This window comes from Sapajus apella, unplaced genomic scaffold (genome assembly GCF_009761245.1).
Source record: "Sapajus apella isolate SASKATOON/1434 unplaced genomic scaffold, GSC_monkey_1.0 scaffold14, whole genome shotgun sequence".
Taxonomy (NCBI): Eukaryota; Metazoa; Chordata; class Mammalia; order Primates; family Cebidae; genus Sapajus; species Sapajus apella.
Window position 1 is genome coordinate 9,780,298 of NW_022436954.1, and position 12,344 is coordinate 9,792,641.

The 12,344-nt window shown below is 55.4% G+C and overlaps 1 protein-coding gene across 11 annotated transcripts in view; it reads left to right on the forward strand.

Annotated features, from left to right (window-relative positions):
* SYT7 (synaptotagmin 7) overlaps nt 1-11,533 on the forward strand; it is a 66,574-nt gene extending 55,041 nt beyond the window's left edge. For all 11 annotated transcript variants that reach the window (XM_032283186.1, XM_032283188.1, XM_032283192.1 and 8 more), the window contains 4 exons: nt 2,527-2,696; nt 3,103-3,217; nt 3,758-3,957; nt 8,163-11,533. In XM_032283186.1, coding sequence (XP_032139077.1) covers nt 2,527-2,696; nt 3,103-3,217; nt 3,758-3,957; nt 8,163-8,267 — 590 coding nt within the window. In that variant the 3' untranslated portion in view covers nt 8,268-11,533. The remainder of the gene's footprint in view (nt 1-2,526; nt 2,697-3,102; nt 3,218-3,757; nt 3,958-8,162) is intronic.
* The last annotated feature ends 811 nt before the right edge of the window (nt 11,534-12,344 follow it).

Consider the following 12,344-nt stretch of genomic DNA (forward strand, 5'->3'; position numbering starts at 1 on the left):
TCTATCCCAGGGCCTTTGGGTGCTAGGACCCCGCTTAGAGAAGCCGTAACCCTTTGCCAATGGCCCCCGGTTCAACCAGGGAGAGTAAATCCCTACTCCAGCCGCCCTGAGCCCTAGCCTTCCAGAACCTTCACCGTGTACCCCAGGGACCTTTCCTTATCTGCTGTCCCAGCCACTTAGCATCCCACCTCTTCTGCAAGATGATAGCCAGGTCACCCACCAACTGGCACTGACGATGAGCAGTGAATGCTCATGTGTCTCTGGAGCCCCTCCTTTGCAGGCACCGTGAGGGCAGAGATGGCTCAACAGTGAGGGTTTCGGCTGTCTGGAGGTCTGTGTAGCCAGCTGGCAGAGCAAGGTTTTTGAGCGGAACTCTGATCCCCCAGTGTCTTCCACAGCCGGTACCCAGCAACAACCATGAGCTGGGCACTCTTCTAGATACTGGGGGTGTAGAAAAGAATGAAGCACGATTATGGCCCTCAAGACATTTCTGATCTAATAGAGACACAGATGTGTGGATAACTCAGTCACACACAGCATGACAGCAACTGCAGAAAACCAGTATGAGCTCCCTTTGGTGGTGCTGAAGAAAATTTCTCAGAAGAGGGACCATTCTGATGGATGAGTAGGGGTTTGGCAGCTAGGAGCTTGCCTCTTCTGGTGTTGATGAGAGCTGACGGGTTCAGGGACCTCTTGGAGCTCCCAACATTCCCAGAACACTTGTCCTCATGCATTTTACCTGAATCGATACCAAGGGTCTCCTGGGCTAGGTCCCTGGGGGCTCTGAAATAAGCAAGACATAGCTTCCCTCAATATGAGGAAAGGGACCCTGAACAAATTCAGAGGCTCTCCTCTTCCAGCTCACCTGCTCCTGTCAGAGCTCCTCAGGGCTTCCAGAATCTCTGGGGAAGGTGCTGGAATCCTCTGGAACTCCTCCAGAGGATTTTGTGTCTAGCTGGGATCAGGTCACAGGAGCTGAGCTGGTGCACATCTGCACCAGCCAGGCTGAGGTTCCAGGCATCCTCCTTCCCGTTCACACCCGGGTTCAGAATCTCCTCACCTCAGGCTTCTGGGCTGGCCTGTGCCCTGCACCTCCCGGGCCAGCCCCACCTCTGACTCAGCCTCCCAAGAGCTCGTGACCCCTGGCTTCAGACCTGCCCCTGGCCCCCTCTTCCCTCCTCCATCCCATCCAAGCCCCTTCTGCTCCTCTCGCTCCGACCTTAGCTCCCACCTCACCTCAGCACAGTGCTGCTGCTCCATCAGGCCATTCCATTGGCATTTATTCATCTGTTCAATTATGCATTCACTTAACAATATGTATAGAGTGCCTACTATGTGCCAGAAATGGTGTTAGACATGGAGATCCAGTGGTTGGTAACAGAGATGCCTTCCTGGGAATCCTAGCCTTCTGTGAGAGCCAGACAAAAATCAAGGAAAGAGAAAAATGTTACCGCGTGTGACATGTTTTGCGGAAAAGGTGCTAGAGTGGATAACCGGACACTGTCTGGGATGTCAGGAAAGAATGCTGAGACCAGAAGGATGAGAGTATCCAGGAGGGGGTCGTGGTGGGGCCAGCATGCGCCCGGCCCCAGGGCAGGAGGGGTCGGGATGTGGAAGGGCCAGGAAGGAGGCTGATGTGGCTGGAGCCCAGTCATTGAGTGAAGAGTGGTCACAAGCCGAGCAGGGAGAGGACAGCCGGGCCAAATTGTGGAAGGACTTGAAGCCAAGGTAGGGTGCCCGGCTTTTATTCTAAGTGCACTGGGAACCATTGAAAGGCTTTAAGCAGGAGTGCATCGTGATGGAATTTCTATTTTTAAAAGATCTCTCTGGCAGCCGCGTTGAGAATGGACCGTAGGAGAAAGCGTGGACGCGGGGAGGGCGGTTTGGAGACGCTTGTGGCTGTCTAGGCAAGAGGTGCCAGCGCCTTGGACAAGGGAGGTGGCAGTAGAGAAGGGGACGCTGCGGGAGGAAGAACAGAAGCACAGGCAGGAGGAGAGGGGTGCAGAGTCACAGGACACTTGTCACCTTCTGCTTCTGTGCCTTTGCCTTTTCCCTCCCACCGGCGCCCCCCCCCATGCCCCTCTGCCCTGAGTCCTCCTGGGGCCTGAGTCCTGGCAGCTGTGGCCACCTAGGCAGAGCCAGTTGCCCAGACCTGCCTCGGGATGATTGGCAGCAGCTGCCCATCCACTGAGATGGACACAAGGTGCATGGGTGAATGGATGACCGCAGTTCTACTCTTTACTAGCTGGGACTCTGGGCAAGTAATTTAAGCCATATGAGCCTCATCTGTAAGATGGACAAGATGCCATTGACCTTGGAGAATTGTTGAGGGAGTCCCACGAGACGGTGACAGTTCTTGTCAGCACTTCAGTAAGGTCTAATTGCAATCTGGTGTGCCTGCTGGCCCAGTGGGTTGGCAGCGGGAGGGCACAGGGCCTGCCTCCTCTTCCCAGGGCCTTCCTTGCCTCCTGGACCCCGTGTGGCCCCTCTGTCCCCCTCTTCACTGGCACTCCTCTGTACCCCCAGGTTTTCCCTATGAGAAGGTGGTGCAGAGGATCCTCTACCTCCAAGTCCTGGACTATGACCGCTTCAGCCGCAACGACCCCATCGGGGAGGTGTCCATCCCCCTTAACAAGGTGGACCTGACCCAGATGCAGACCTTCTGGAAGGATCTGAAGCCATGCAGCGATGGGAGTGTAAGGCCCCATGGGTGGGCCTTACCTGGACAGGCAGCAGGGCAGGGCTGGCAATCTGCTCCCAGATCCTCGTCAACCTTAGGAGGGCTGTGGGAGAGGGGGCAGGTGGGCGGTTCTGATGGAGCACAGTCCTTGTCAGCAGCTGAAGCACTGGTGCTTGGCGCCTGGGGGACTCACCTGATCTGTAAGAAGGAACCTAGGACTCTGTTCAGGGAACAGAGAGGGGATGGTGGCCCTGGGAGGGGCAGTCCACACACCTGCCAGAGGAGGGGAGACAGAGTGGGACAGAGATGACAGATAGGGGCATGGGTAAGCAACAAGGTCAGGGTAGAGGAGGCCTGGGGGCCGCTGGTCCAATCAGAGAGCAATGCTAGACGTTCCCACACCCTCCCGTTGTGCCTCCCAGGGGAGCCGAGGGGAGCTGCTCTTGTCTCTCTGCTACAACCCCTCTGCCAACTCCATCATCGTGAACATCATCAAAGCCCGGAACCTCAAAGCCATGGACATCGGGGGCACATCAGGTGTGGGGCTGCTCGAGCAGAGGACGGACGGGCAGGCGGGGATGCTCTGGTGACATGAGGGTTACACTGCAGATGGAGATCAGGGTCCGCAGTGGTCCTCACCCCCACCCCCCACCCCCCAACCTCCAGTCCTCTCTCCTTACCCTAGAGACCTTGGGGGCCCCCTTTGGAGCACCCTCATCTTGGATCCTAGATCAGGATCAGCATCATCTTGGACTCCATTCTTCAGGAAGAAAGGGAACACATGGGAAGACCTGGGTTCCAGCCCCAGCTCTGATGCTACTTGTCTGAGATTCTGGGCAAGACCTGGCCTCTCTGGGGCTCGGTTTCCTCATGGGTAGTAACAGGAGGGCCCCTGGTGATCTCTAAGGTCCATCTGCTGATTCTCCCAGGTCCCTCTCATTCTGGCCTGGGTCTCTCCTTGCCTCTGGGGAAAACACCCGGCCCTCCTGCCTCAGCTTCCATACCTGGAAGGGGAAAGGGATCCTAGGAAGTGCCTCCCCCACTGTCCCTCTAACCCTTCCCCACTCCCTTCCCCAGACCCCTATGTGAAGGTGTGGCTGATGTACAAGGACAAGCGGGTGGAGAAGAAGAAGACAGTGACGATGAAGAGGAACCTGAACCCCATCTTCAACGAGTCCTTCGCCTTCGATATCCCCACGGAGAAGCTGAGGGAGACGACCATCATCATCACCGTCATGGACAAGGACAAGCTCAGCCGCAATGATGTCATCGGCAAGGTAGGGGCGAAGTAGGTGGTGTGGCACACGCAGCTGGCTCCATTCCTTAAAAGAAGCAGCAGGGGTGGTGGATGAGCATGGGCTGGACACCAGGAGAGATGGGGATCGGTCTCCTGCCCTCTTGGGCCTCTGTGTCTTCATCCAAAATTAAGGGAATTAGACGACACCCTCCCTGGGGTTCTTCTCTAAGCGTCTTCCTATGGGTAAGTCAGCTGAGGACAGACCACCAGCAGGGCAGGGGAAGAAGGAGTGGGAGAGAGGAATGGCCTGGATCTCAAAAGAAAGGTTTTCTGGACAGGCTGATGATGTTGGAACAGTATAGCCCAGGGACCCATCTGCACAGGGTGAGCTGGGTGGGGCGGCGTTGGGAGCTGCAGTCAGACTCCAAAGATTTACTTTCAGTTCCCACCCCATCTGCCAAGAAGCAACCATGTAACCTTGGGCAGGTGGCTTAGCCTCTCCAAGCTTTAGTGTTCTCATCTGTAAAATGGAGCTGCTTACACTGTCCCCGTGGAAGTTTACAGGTGGTGTAAGAATTGCTTGAGGCAGACGGATGTCTGCTGTTAGAAAGTTGGCCAGGCACAGGGGCTCACGCCTGTAATCCCAGCACTTTGGGAGGCCGAGGCAGGCGGATCACGAGGTCAGGAGTTTGAGACCAGCCTGGCCAACATGGTGAAACCCCGTCTCTACTAAAAATAGAAAAATTAACCAGGCATGGTGGTGGGCGTCTGTCATCCCAGCTACTGGGGAGGCTGTGGCAGGAGAATCCCTTGAACCCAGGAGGCAGAGGTTGCCATGAGCCAGGATTGTGAGACTGTACTCCAGCCTGGACAACAGAGTAAGACTCTGCCTTAAAAAAAAAAAAAAAAAAAGTAATCTCTTTGTATCACATAACCAAAAAATTCATACCTGACCTTGATTTTTCCCAGGATGGGATTCTGTGACATAAACCCTTCCATGTTTCTGCCTTAAAATGTCTATTCCTGTGTCTATTTATGGTTTAGTGTTGAGAGCGTGGGCCCGGGAGTCAGATCGCCTGGGTCCAAATCCTAGCCATACTGTTTACCGCCGTAACCTCTCTGAGCCTCATTTTCTCCTCTCAGAATGAGAATAGGACGATCCTCCCCTCACAATGTGCTGGGAGGATTAAGTCAGATCACACAGGTGAGCTGTTCTGCATAGTACTTGAAACACATGTTAGCTAGTATTATAATAAAGGGGCATATATGTCAATTCAGGCATGGCGGTTTGACCAGGGGCAGGTGAGGAACCAGTGCCCAGGGCAGTCATGGGGGAAGGGGAGATTCCAGGATTGAGTGAGGGGCATACACCTGGGCATTACCCTGTGTCAGGGAAAGGGAAAGGGGAACTGGATGCCCACAGGGAAGGGAGCTGAGTTGGGGGCAGCCCTCAGATAGATGGGACTGGAGAACTCAGTGGCTGGGGGTGAGGGAGGCAGCCTGGCCTCAAAGAGAAGAGCTGACCCTGCCTGCTGTCAGGTACGGCATGGGGAGTATGACTGGCCAATCTGTGGTCACAGGTGAGACAACTCCCCAGGACATTGCCACTTATACTCCAGAAAGAGAATGTGACCCTGCCTGGCCAGGGCTTGGGGCCTGCCGAGCCCCCCTTGACCAACTCAGGCCAAAGGCCAAGTAAGCATTTCTACTTTGATGTTCTTTTGAAGCTTAGCCTTTTGGAGTTGGGTGTTCCTTAGATACCAATTAGAGCTCCTTTTGAAACAGTCCTCCCTTCTGTTAGATGAACCAAAGCAAACGTGGATTTGTTCTCACGTGGGCCTGGGTAATTTAGGGAGCCCACGGATCTCTGAATCCTTCTGACTCCTAGCCCCTGCTCGGCCCCTGGAAGCCAAGAGTCTCTGCCCCTCCTGTCTGCCTGGCATAGCCCAAGGCTGTAGGTCTCATGCTGCACTGAGGTTGCAATGGGGGCAGTCCCAGAGCAGGACAGGCCCAGAGCGGCCCTAGAGCTCCGTGACCCCTGCATAGCCACCCTGCTCCAGAAGGATGGAGCTGCTGGCTGAGAGAACTCACGCCACACAGGGACATGCCACCGTGCCCAGCTGAGCACAGGACATGCACCATCCCCACTGTCTGTGAGACAGGCACAGTCATCAGCCCATTTTACAGAGGAAGGTCTGGGGCTGAAAGAAGTCACTCCACCATATGTTGCAGAGCTGGCTCTTGCTCCCCATCCTTTTTTTTTTTTTTTTGAGATAGAGTCTCACTCTGTCACCCAGGCTGGAGTGCAGTGGCACAATCTCAGTTCACTGCAACTTCTGCCTCCTAGCTTCAAGCGATTTTCCTCCCTCAGCCTCCTGAGCAGCTGGGATTACAGGTGTCTGCCACCATGCTGGGATATTTTTTGCATTTTTAGTAGAGATGGGGTTTCACCATTTTGGCCAGACTGGTCTCGAACTCCTGACCTCAAGCAATCTGCCCGTGTCAGCTTCCCAAAGTGCTGGGATTACAGGCGTGAGCCCCTATCCCTGACCTCCTCCCCAGAGTCTCACTGTGGTCCAGGCTGGAGTGCAGTGGCCCAATTACGACTCACTGCAGCCTCGGCCTCCCCAGGCTCACGTGATCCTCCCCCCTCAGTCCCGCAAGTAGTTGGAACTCCAGACATTCACTACCACGTCCAGCTAAATTTTTTCATATTTTTTATAGAGATGGGGCTTCACCATATTACCCAGGCTGGTCTCAAACTCCTGGGCTCAAGTGATTCTCCCACTTTGGCTCCCTAAAGTGCTCTGATTACAGGCATCAGCCACTGTGCTCACCCACTGGGGCCACCACCATCCTTTTTTTAAAAAAAGAAAAATTTTTCATTTTGGAATAATTTTAGATTTACGGAAAAGTGGCAAAGATAGTAGAGTTCCCATCTACACCTTACCCAGCCTCCCCAGTTGTGAGCGTCTCACGTTACAATGGGACATTTGTCACAGCTTGAGAAACCAGCGCCACGCGTGCATTGCTGGGAACAATACCACAGCCATTATTTGTATTTCACCAGGCTTTCGCCCCCCTCTGTCGCAGCATCCAATCCAGGACGCGGCATTGCGTTGCCTTGTCATGTTGACCCCTCCCCTCTGGCATGACCATTTCTCCATCTTTCCTCTGTGATCTTAACGGTGTTAAGGAATACTGGCCAGGTGTCCTATACAAGGCCCCCAAATCCATGTACCTGTTTTTTCTCCAATGCTTATACTCTTAATCACCCCCAAGTCCCAAAGCTGAGGTCAGCTGGGCGGATCCTGGAGTTCCTGGGGATTCACGCATGCAGCCTTGAGAGGCTGCGAAGCCCCTGCCAGAGGCTCAGTGGGATTGGACCGGTAGTGCAGCACTCCAGAGACCTCAATTTCAGTCGCTCTATACCACTTACAAACTCTGGGACTGGCCAGGCGCGGTGGCTCACGCCTGTAATCTCAGCACTTTGGGAGGTCAAGGTAGGCGAATCACCTGAGGTCAGAAGTTTGAGGCCTGGCCAACATGGTGAAACCCCATCTCTACTAAAAACACAAAAATTAATCAGGCATGGTGGTGTACGCCTGTAATCCCAGCTACTCAGGAGGCTGAGGCAGGAGAATCACTTGAAATCAGGAGGTGGAGGTTGCAGTGAGCCAAGATCACACCATTGCACTTCAGCCTGGGTGACAGAGCAAGACTCCATCAATCAATCAATCAATAAACAAACAAACAAACTCTGGGACTGTGGGTCTCTTAATGCTTTGCACCTTAGTTTCCCCATCTGAAAAACAGAGTTAATCATAAAATCCTACCTCAAAGTTGTAGGATTTGATGATCCATGTGTCTGAAGTCCCTGGCTCAGTACTCACAGTGGCAAGTGCCCAGGAGTTGGGAGTGATTATAATTAAAGTGGGCTGGACAGCACCCAGCAGATAGGGCAGGGAAGGCCATGGAGACAGGCTGCGTCCAACCCCACCTTCCAGACCCCACTGCAAAATAGGTTGGCAGTCTAATTCTGAAGGGGGCAGACAACCAGGAAAACAGGTCAGGCTGGCAGAGGGAGGGAGGAGGGCGCCTCTGTGGGGTAGGTTGGCACAGCATGTGGAGGTCGGGGGGCCACAGGCTAGGGCATCATGGTGGAGTTGGTCTGTCACCCCTGTGGGGGAAAGGGCCAATGCCCTGGAGACTGTGCCAATGCCATCCTCTCCCCTTTCTCCCCAGATCTACCTGTCCTGGAAGAGCGGGCCAGGGGAGGTGAAGCACTGGAAAGACATGATCGCCCGTCCCCGGCAGCCTGTGGCCCAGTGGCACCAGCTGAAGGCCTGAGTGGGGCCAAGGGAGGCCCAGGGGGCCAAAGGCCTAGGTCCCCATCATGCCCTCACCACTTTATGCACAATGCCCGGCCTGAGCCCCCTGCCATAGGGAGGGGAGGACCCTGAGGGCTCAGCCAGGGAGGGGTCCCAGACTCAACTGGGCTCCGTTTCTAAGAAGTATCAGCCCCGTCCCCCACAGTCCAGCTTGGGGGAAGGGACTCTGGGAGGCATTTTCCTGCTTTGCCCCTTTTCTTCCTGACTTGCTGATACTAAAGAAGTCGGGGGAGCTCGAGAGCCAGATGGCCAGACAGGCAGACCCCTCCAGAGGCCAGCCAGGTGGGCATGGTTCCCCGTTTTCTTTAAGGCAGTGCCTGGAGTGGAGAGAGGCTGTCCCCTCTCCAGCCCCCAACGTGGACCCAGGGGAGGGGAGGCTGAGGCATTTGGCCCTGGTCTGTCCAGGAGAGGCCCATCCCCAGGGCAGCTTCAGGTGCCGGCTGGGCCCTGAGTGCCAAGGATAGTGTAGAGCCCTCTCCTGGGTCCTGGAGCCATGGCCCTTTGTACTTGTGTTGTGTCCATTGTGTGTGTGCGTGGGGACAGAGGCCTGACAGTGCAGAAGACTAGGCAAAGAAGGCAGGTTTCATGAAGGCCAGGCAGGGCTGGAGGCAGGGGGCAGGAGAGGAGAGGCCCATAGGGCTGAGTGGGGTGGGGTGGGGCAGAGGTCGGGAACAGAAGAGGGGCTGGAGCTGAGCTGAGAACTGGGCTGCCTCCTGACACCCCCTCTCCTCCCCTTCTTCCCTCAGTGCCCAACTCCGCTCAGAATCTCAATAGTTCCTCCTTCAGCAATTTCATCCCTTGAACACTGGCTCACACCTTTTAGGCACCTACTGTGTGCATAGCATCCCACTAGGGCTCACCTTCCTTCCTTCTCAAGGGGTCCCGAGCCCCCACTAGCTTTGCCCGAATTCCTTCATCCAAAGACCCCCGCAAGCTTCCCACACCTCACACAGCAGCCACATTGGCCCTGTTCTCCATGTTCTCCAGCTGCCCTGCCTTCCTCATGTCTCCCTGCCTGTGCAGACCTCTACCCCTCCATCCCCCAGTGCTTGTAGACCTTCTATTCATTCCCTCTCATCGTGAGTGGTCTCTGATCTTCCACCACCTGACTTTCTCCAGGACTCTCTTCTCACCCTTCCCTACTCCCTGGTGCCCGGGAACAGCTCCTTCTGCCCAACTCACAGTGTGGGGAAAGGAGGCGGGGAAAACACTGGGATTCTGTGAGTTCTGAGATTGCCACACACAAAGAAGCCGTGGTTTCTCTGCCTCAGCCACTGATAAGACCAGAACTGGCTTCCCCTTGGAGACGGCAGATTTCAGGCTGATCCCTGCTTAAGCCCTCTCATCCCCACGCTGGTACTAGTATTGATACAAGACCCAGCTGGTGACAAAGCCTCCGATCCTGGGGGTCCACGAGCCTGGGCCTGACATTCCCAGAATCACCGCCAGGTGGCGCCAGGTCCCCACAGTCTGTGGCCGTGATCTTGGCCCACAGTTCCACCCTGGATGGGCCTGGGACACCCCAAGGAGACGAGGACTCTAGATAGGGTCCCCACATCCAGAGTGCGGGGAGACCATAGGCATTTGGGAAACATTTTCCTTCGATCGGCTTCCCCTTGAGCTGAGCATTCTGCTCGATGCAGTAGATGGGTGGCCTTTTGCCCATATCAAAATTTTCTTAAATTGAATCTCACACCCCCACCCCCATTCCCTCTCCCTGGGATCTGGAGGAGCATCATACATAGTAGGTGAATCGTTTTGTAGAGTGAAGAATGCCAATGTAAAGCAAATAGTCACCCACGTTCCTTGTAAATCCAAATGTTTCTATATTGTAGATTTGCTTAAAATGGAGTCGGCCCCAACTGCATCGTCCTCTTTGGCGGGCTGGGGACAGCCCCAGCTGGGACAGGAGGGCAAAGGCCACGTAGATATGGGAGAGGGTGCGGTGGGAAGTCTGCCTCTCTCCACCTCTCCCTTGGACCCCCCTCGGTTTCCTGTCCCCCCACCACCCACCTGCCCCTAGGAAGACCGCCGAGTGAGCGAGCCCCCACCTCCCAGGCCTCTTCGCCAGCCAGGGAGCCCCCCGCATCCAACCAACTTGCATCAAGTGGGCAGGGCAATGGCTGCCCCTTTTCCTGAGCCCCGCTCACAGAGCTCTTAGCCAATCCTATGCAGAGAGCATCTCCTGGTGAGGGTCTCTTCCCACTCAGACCCCACCCAGGCACATTGGTGACAAGGCTTCCCCAGCCCCCCATGTGCAGGTGGAGCTCTGGGATGCTGTGCTGGGGGGTGGCAAACGGAGGGCTGAGGGCCAGGTAGGCTAGCACAGGAGGCAAGGGTGGTATGGGACAGGGCAGGGGGTGGTCTAGGGAGATAGGAAAGCAGGGAATGGGGGAACTTGAGGGTGGGAAGAGGGCACTGAGCCCTGCCACCATCCCAGGACTTTGGGCAAATTACCTGTACTCCCTGGGCCTCAGTTTCCCCATCTGTAAAATGATGGTAATAATACTTCACCTACCTCATAGGGGAGGTTGTGAGGCCGCCATCACCTGACGTGGGGGTCAAGGCAGGAGGACTCTGAAGGTGCTACCCCGGAGCAAAGCGATTTCTGAATCCTGATAGCAAGACCCGCCTGCCCCTCCCCCACAGAGCCTCCAGAGCTAGCTGAGGCCAACCCAGGCCCCGTCTCTTCACTGTGTCGCAGGCCCCTTCGTGGGCCTCATCTGCCATCTTCGTGGGCGCCCTAGACTTAGTCCTTACCTTGTTCTGGTTTCCTTTCTTGTGATCATCTCCCCACGTAACTGCTGTACAAATCCCACCTGCCCCGGGACCCCCACACCTGCCCTCCGGCACCAGATGCCAGGGAAGGTACAGAGGAAAACAGCCACAAACAAGCCAAGGGGCACTCCAACCACCGAGTGCCCCGGGGGTGGGAATCGGTGGCGCTGTTTGTATCGTGTTTGAGTCCTTGAGTGCAAGTGTTTTATAAAAAATAAAACAAAAACCCACCATCACAAAAAAAAAATTTTTTTGCAGCCAAGAGAAATGAAGAAAAACTGAAGAAAAAAAAAAAAAAAGGAAAAAAAGAACCGTACAAAATGTTTCCACCACACATGCCCTCTAAGCCAGCAAAATTCCCTCTTTGCAAAATCCTATTTTTGTGGGAATGGGCCCCGCTTTTTGTGGTGAGGCCTGTTCTGATTAATAAAGGATCATGGAACAGTAGGGCCTTGGCTGTTTCCTCTGTGGGTCCCAGCCCTCCCTCACCTCCCTGGGGGCAGAGGCAGCGGGGTGAAGGGGATGGGGGTCCCGGGGCTGAGCCTCCCCTCAGCGAGTCACCTTTGGGATTTACTTCACTGGTGACCAGGCCTGTCCTGAGCGTCCAGCCCATCCTCAGATCTCTTTGATCCCACCGACTGCCCAGAAAGCAGAGGCAGCTGCATTTCCCAGATCAGTCCTGACACAAAGCTTTGTGGGAGTGGAGTCTCCTCTAGACCTCGGGGGTGCCCTCCAGGGTCATCCAGCCTGGCGTCCCCTCCCTCAGTCCCCGGGGGACCCTCACCACCCTCCAAGGCAGCTCAGACAAACCCAAGGGGGACACTCCAGCTTTCCCGCCACCACCCACGGGGCCCCTGTAGTTTCAGGCCAGCGCCTCCTCCCTGGTCCCCAAGGTGGGGAAAGGAAAGATGAGGCGCTCTGTGTTTGTTGGCTGGACCTGTGGCTTCTCTCAGCCCTCTTCTAGTTTTGTTCTTTAAGATTAGAAAAGTCTCTTTGACTCAGTGGAACAGGTTCCAGCCTGGGATGTGGGAAGCTGAGTTCTAATCCCTCCCTTCTCCAGCCTCTGCGGCTCTGGGCACACTATTTCCTTCCTGCCACCTGCTTCCTCCAGCCACAACAAAGCAATAACCATCCCCTTCCCTGTCCTTTCTTCCCCACCCAGCCCAGGGGAAACTGAGGCCCAGCAGCTCTCAGGGTACTTCAGAAGGAAGGTGCTACATCTGTTTCAGACACAGGCACAAAAGGAAGGAGCCCATCC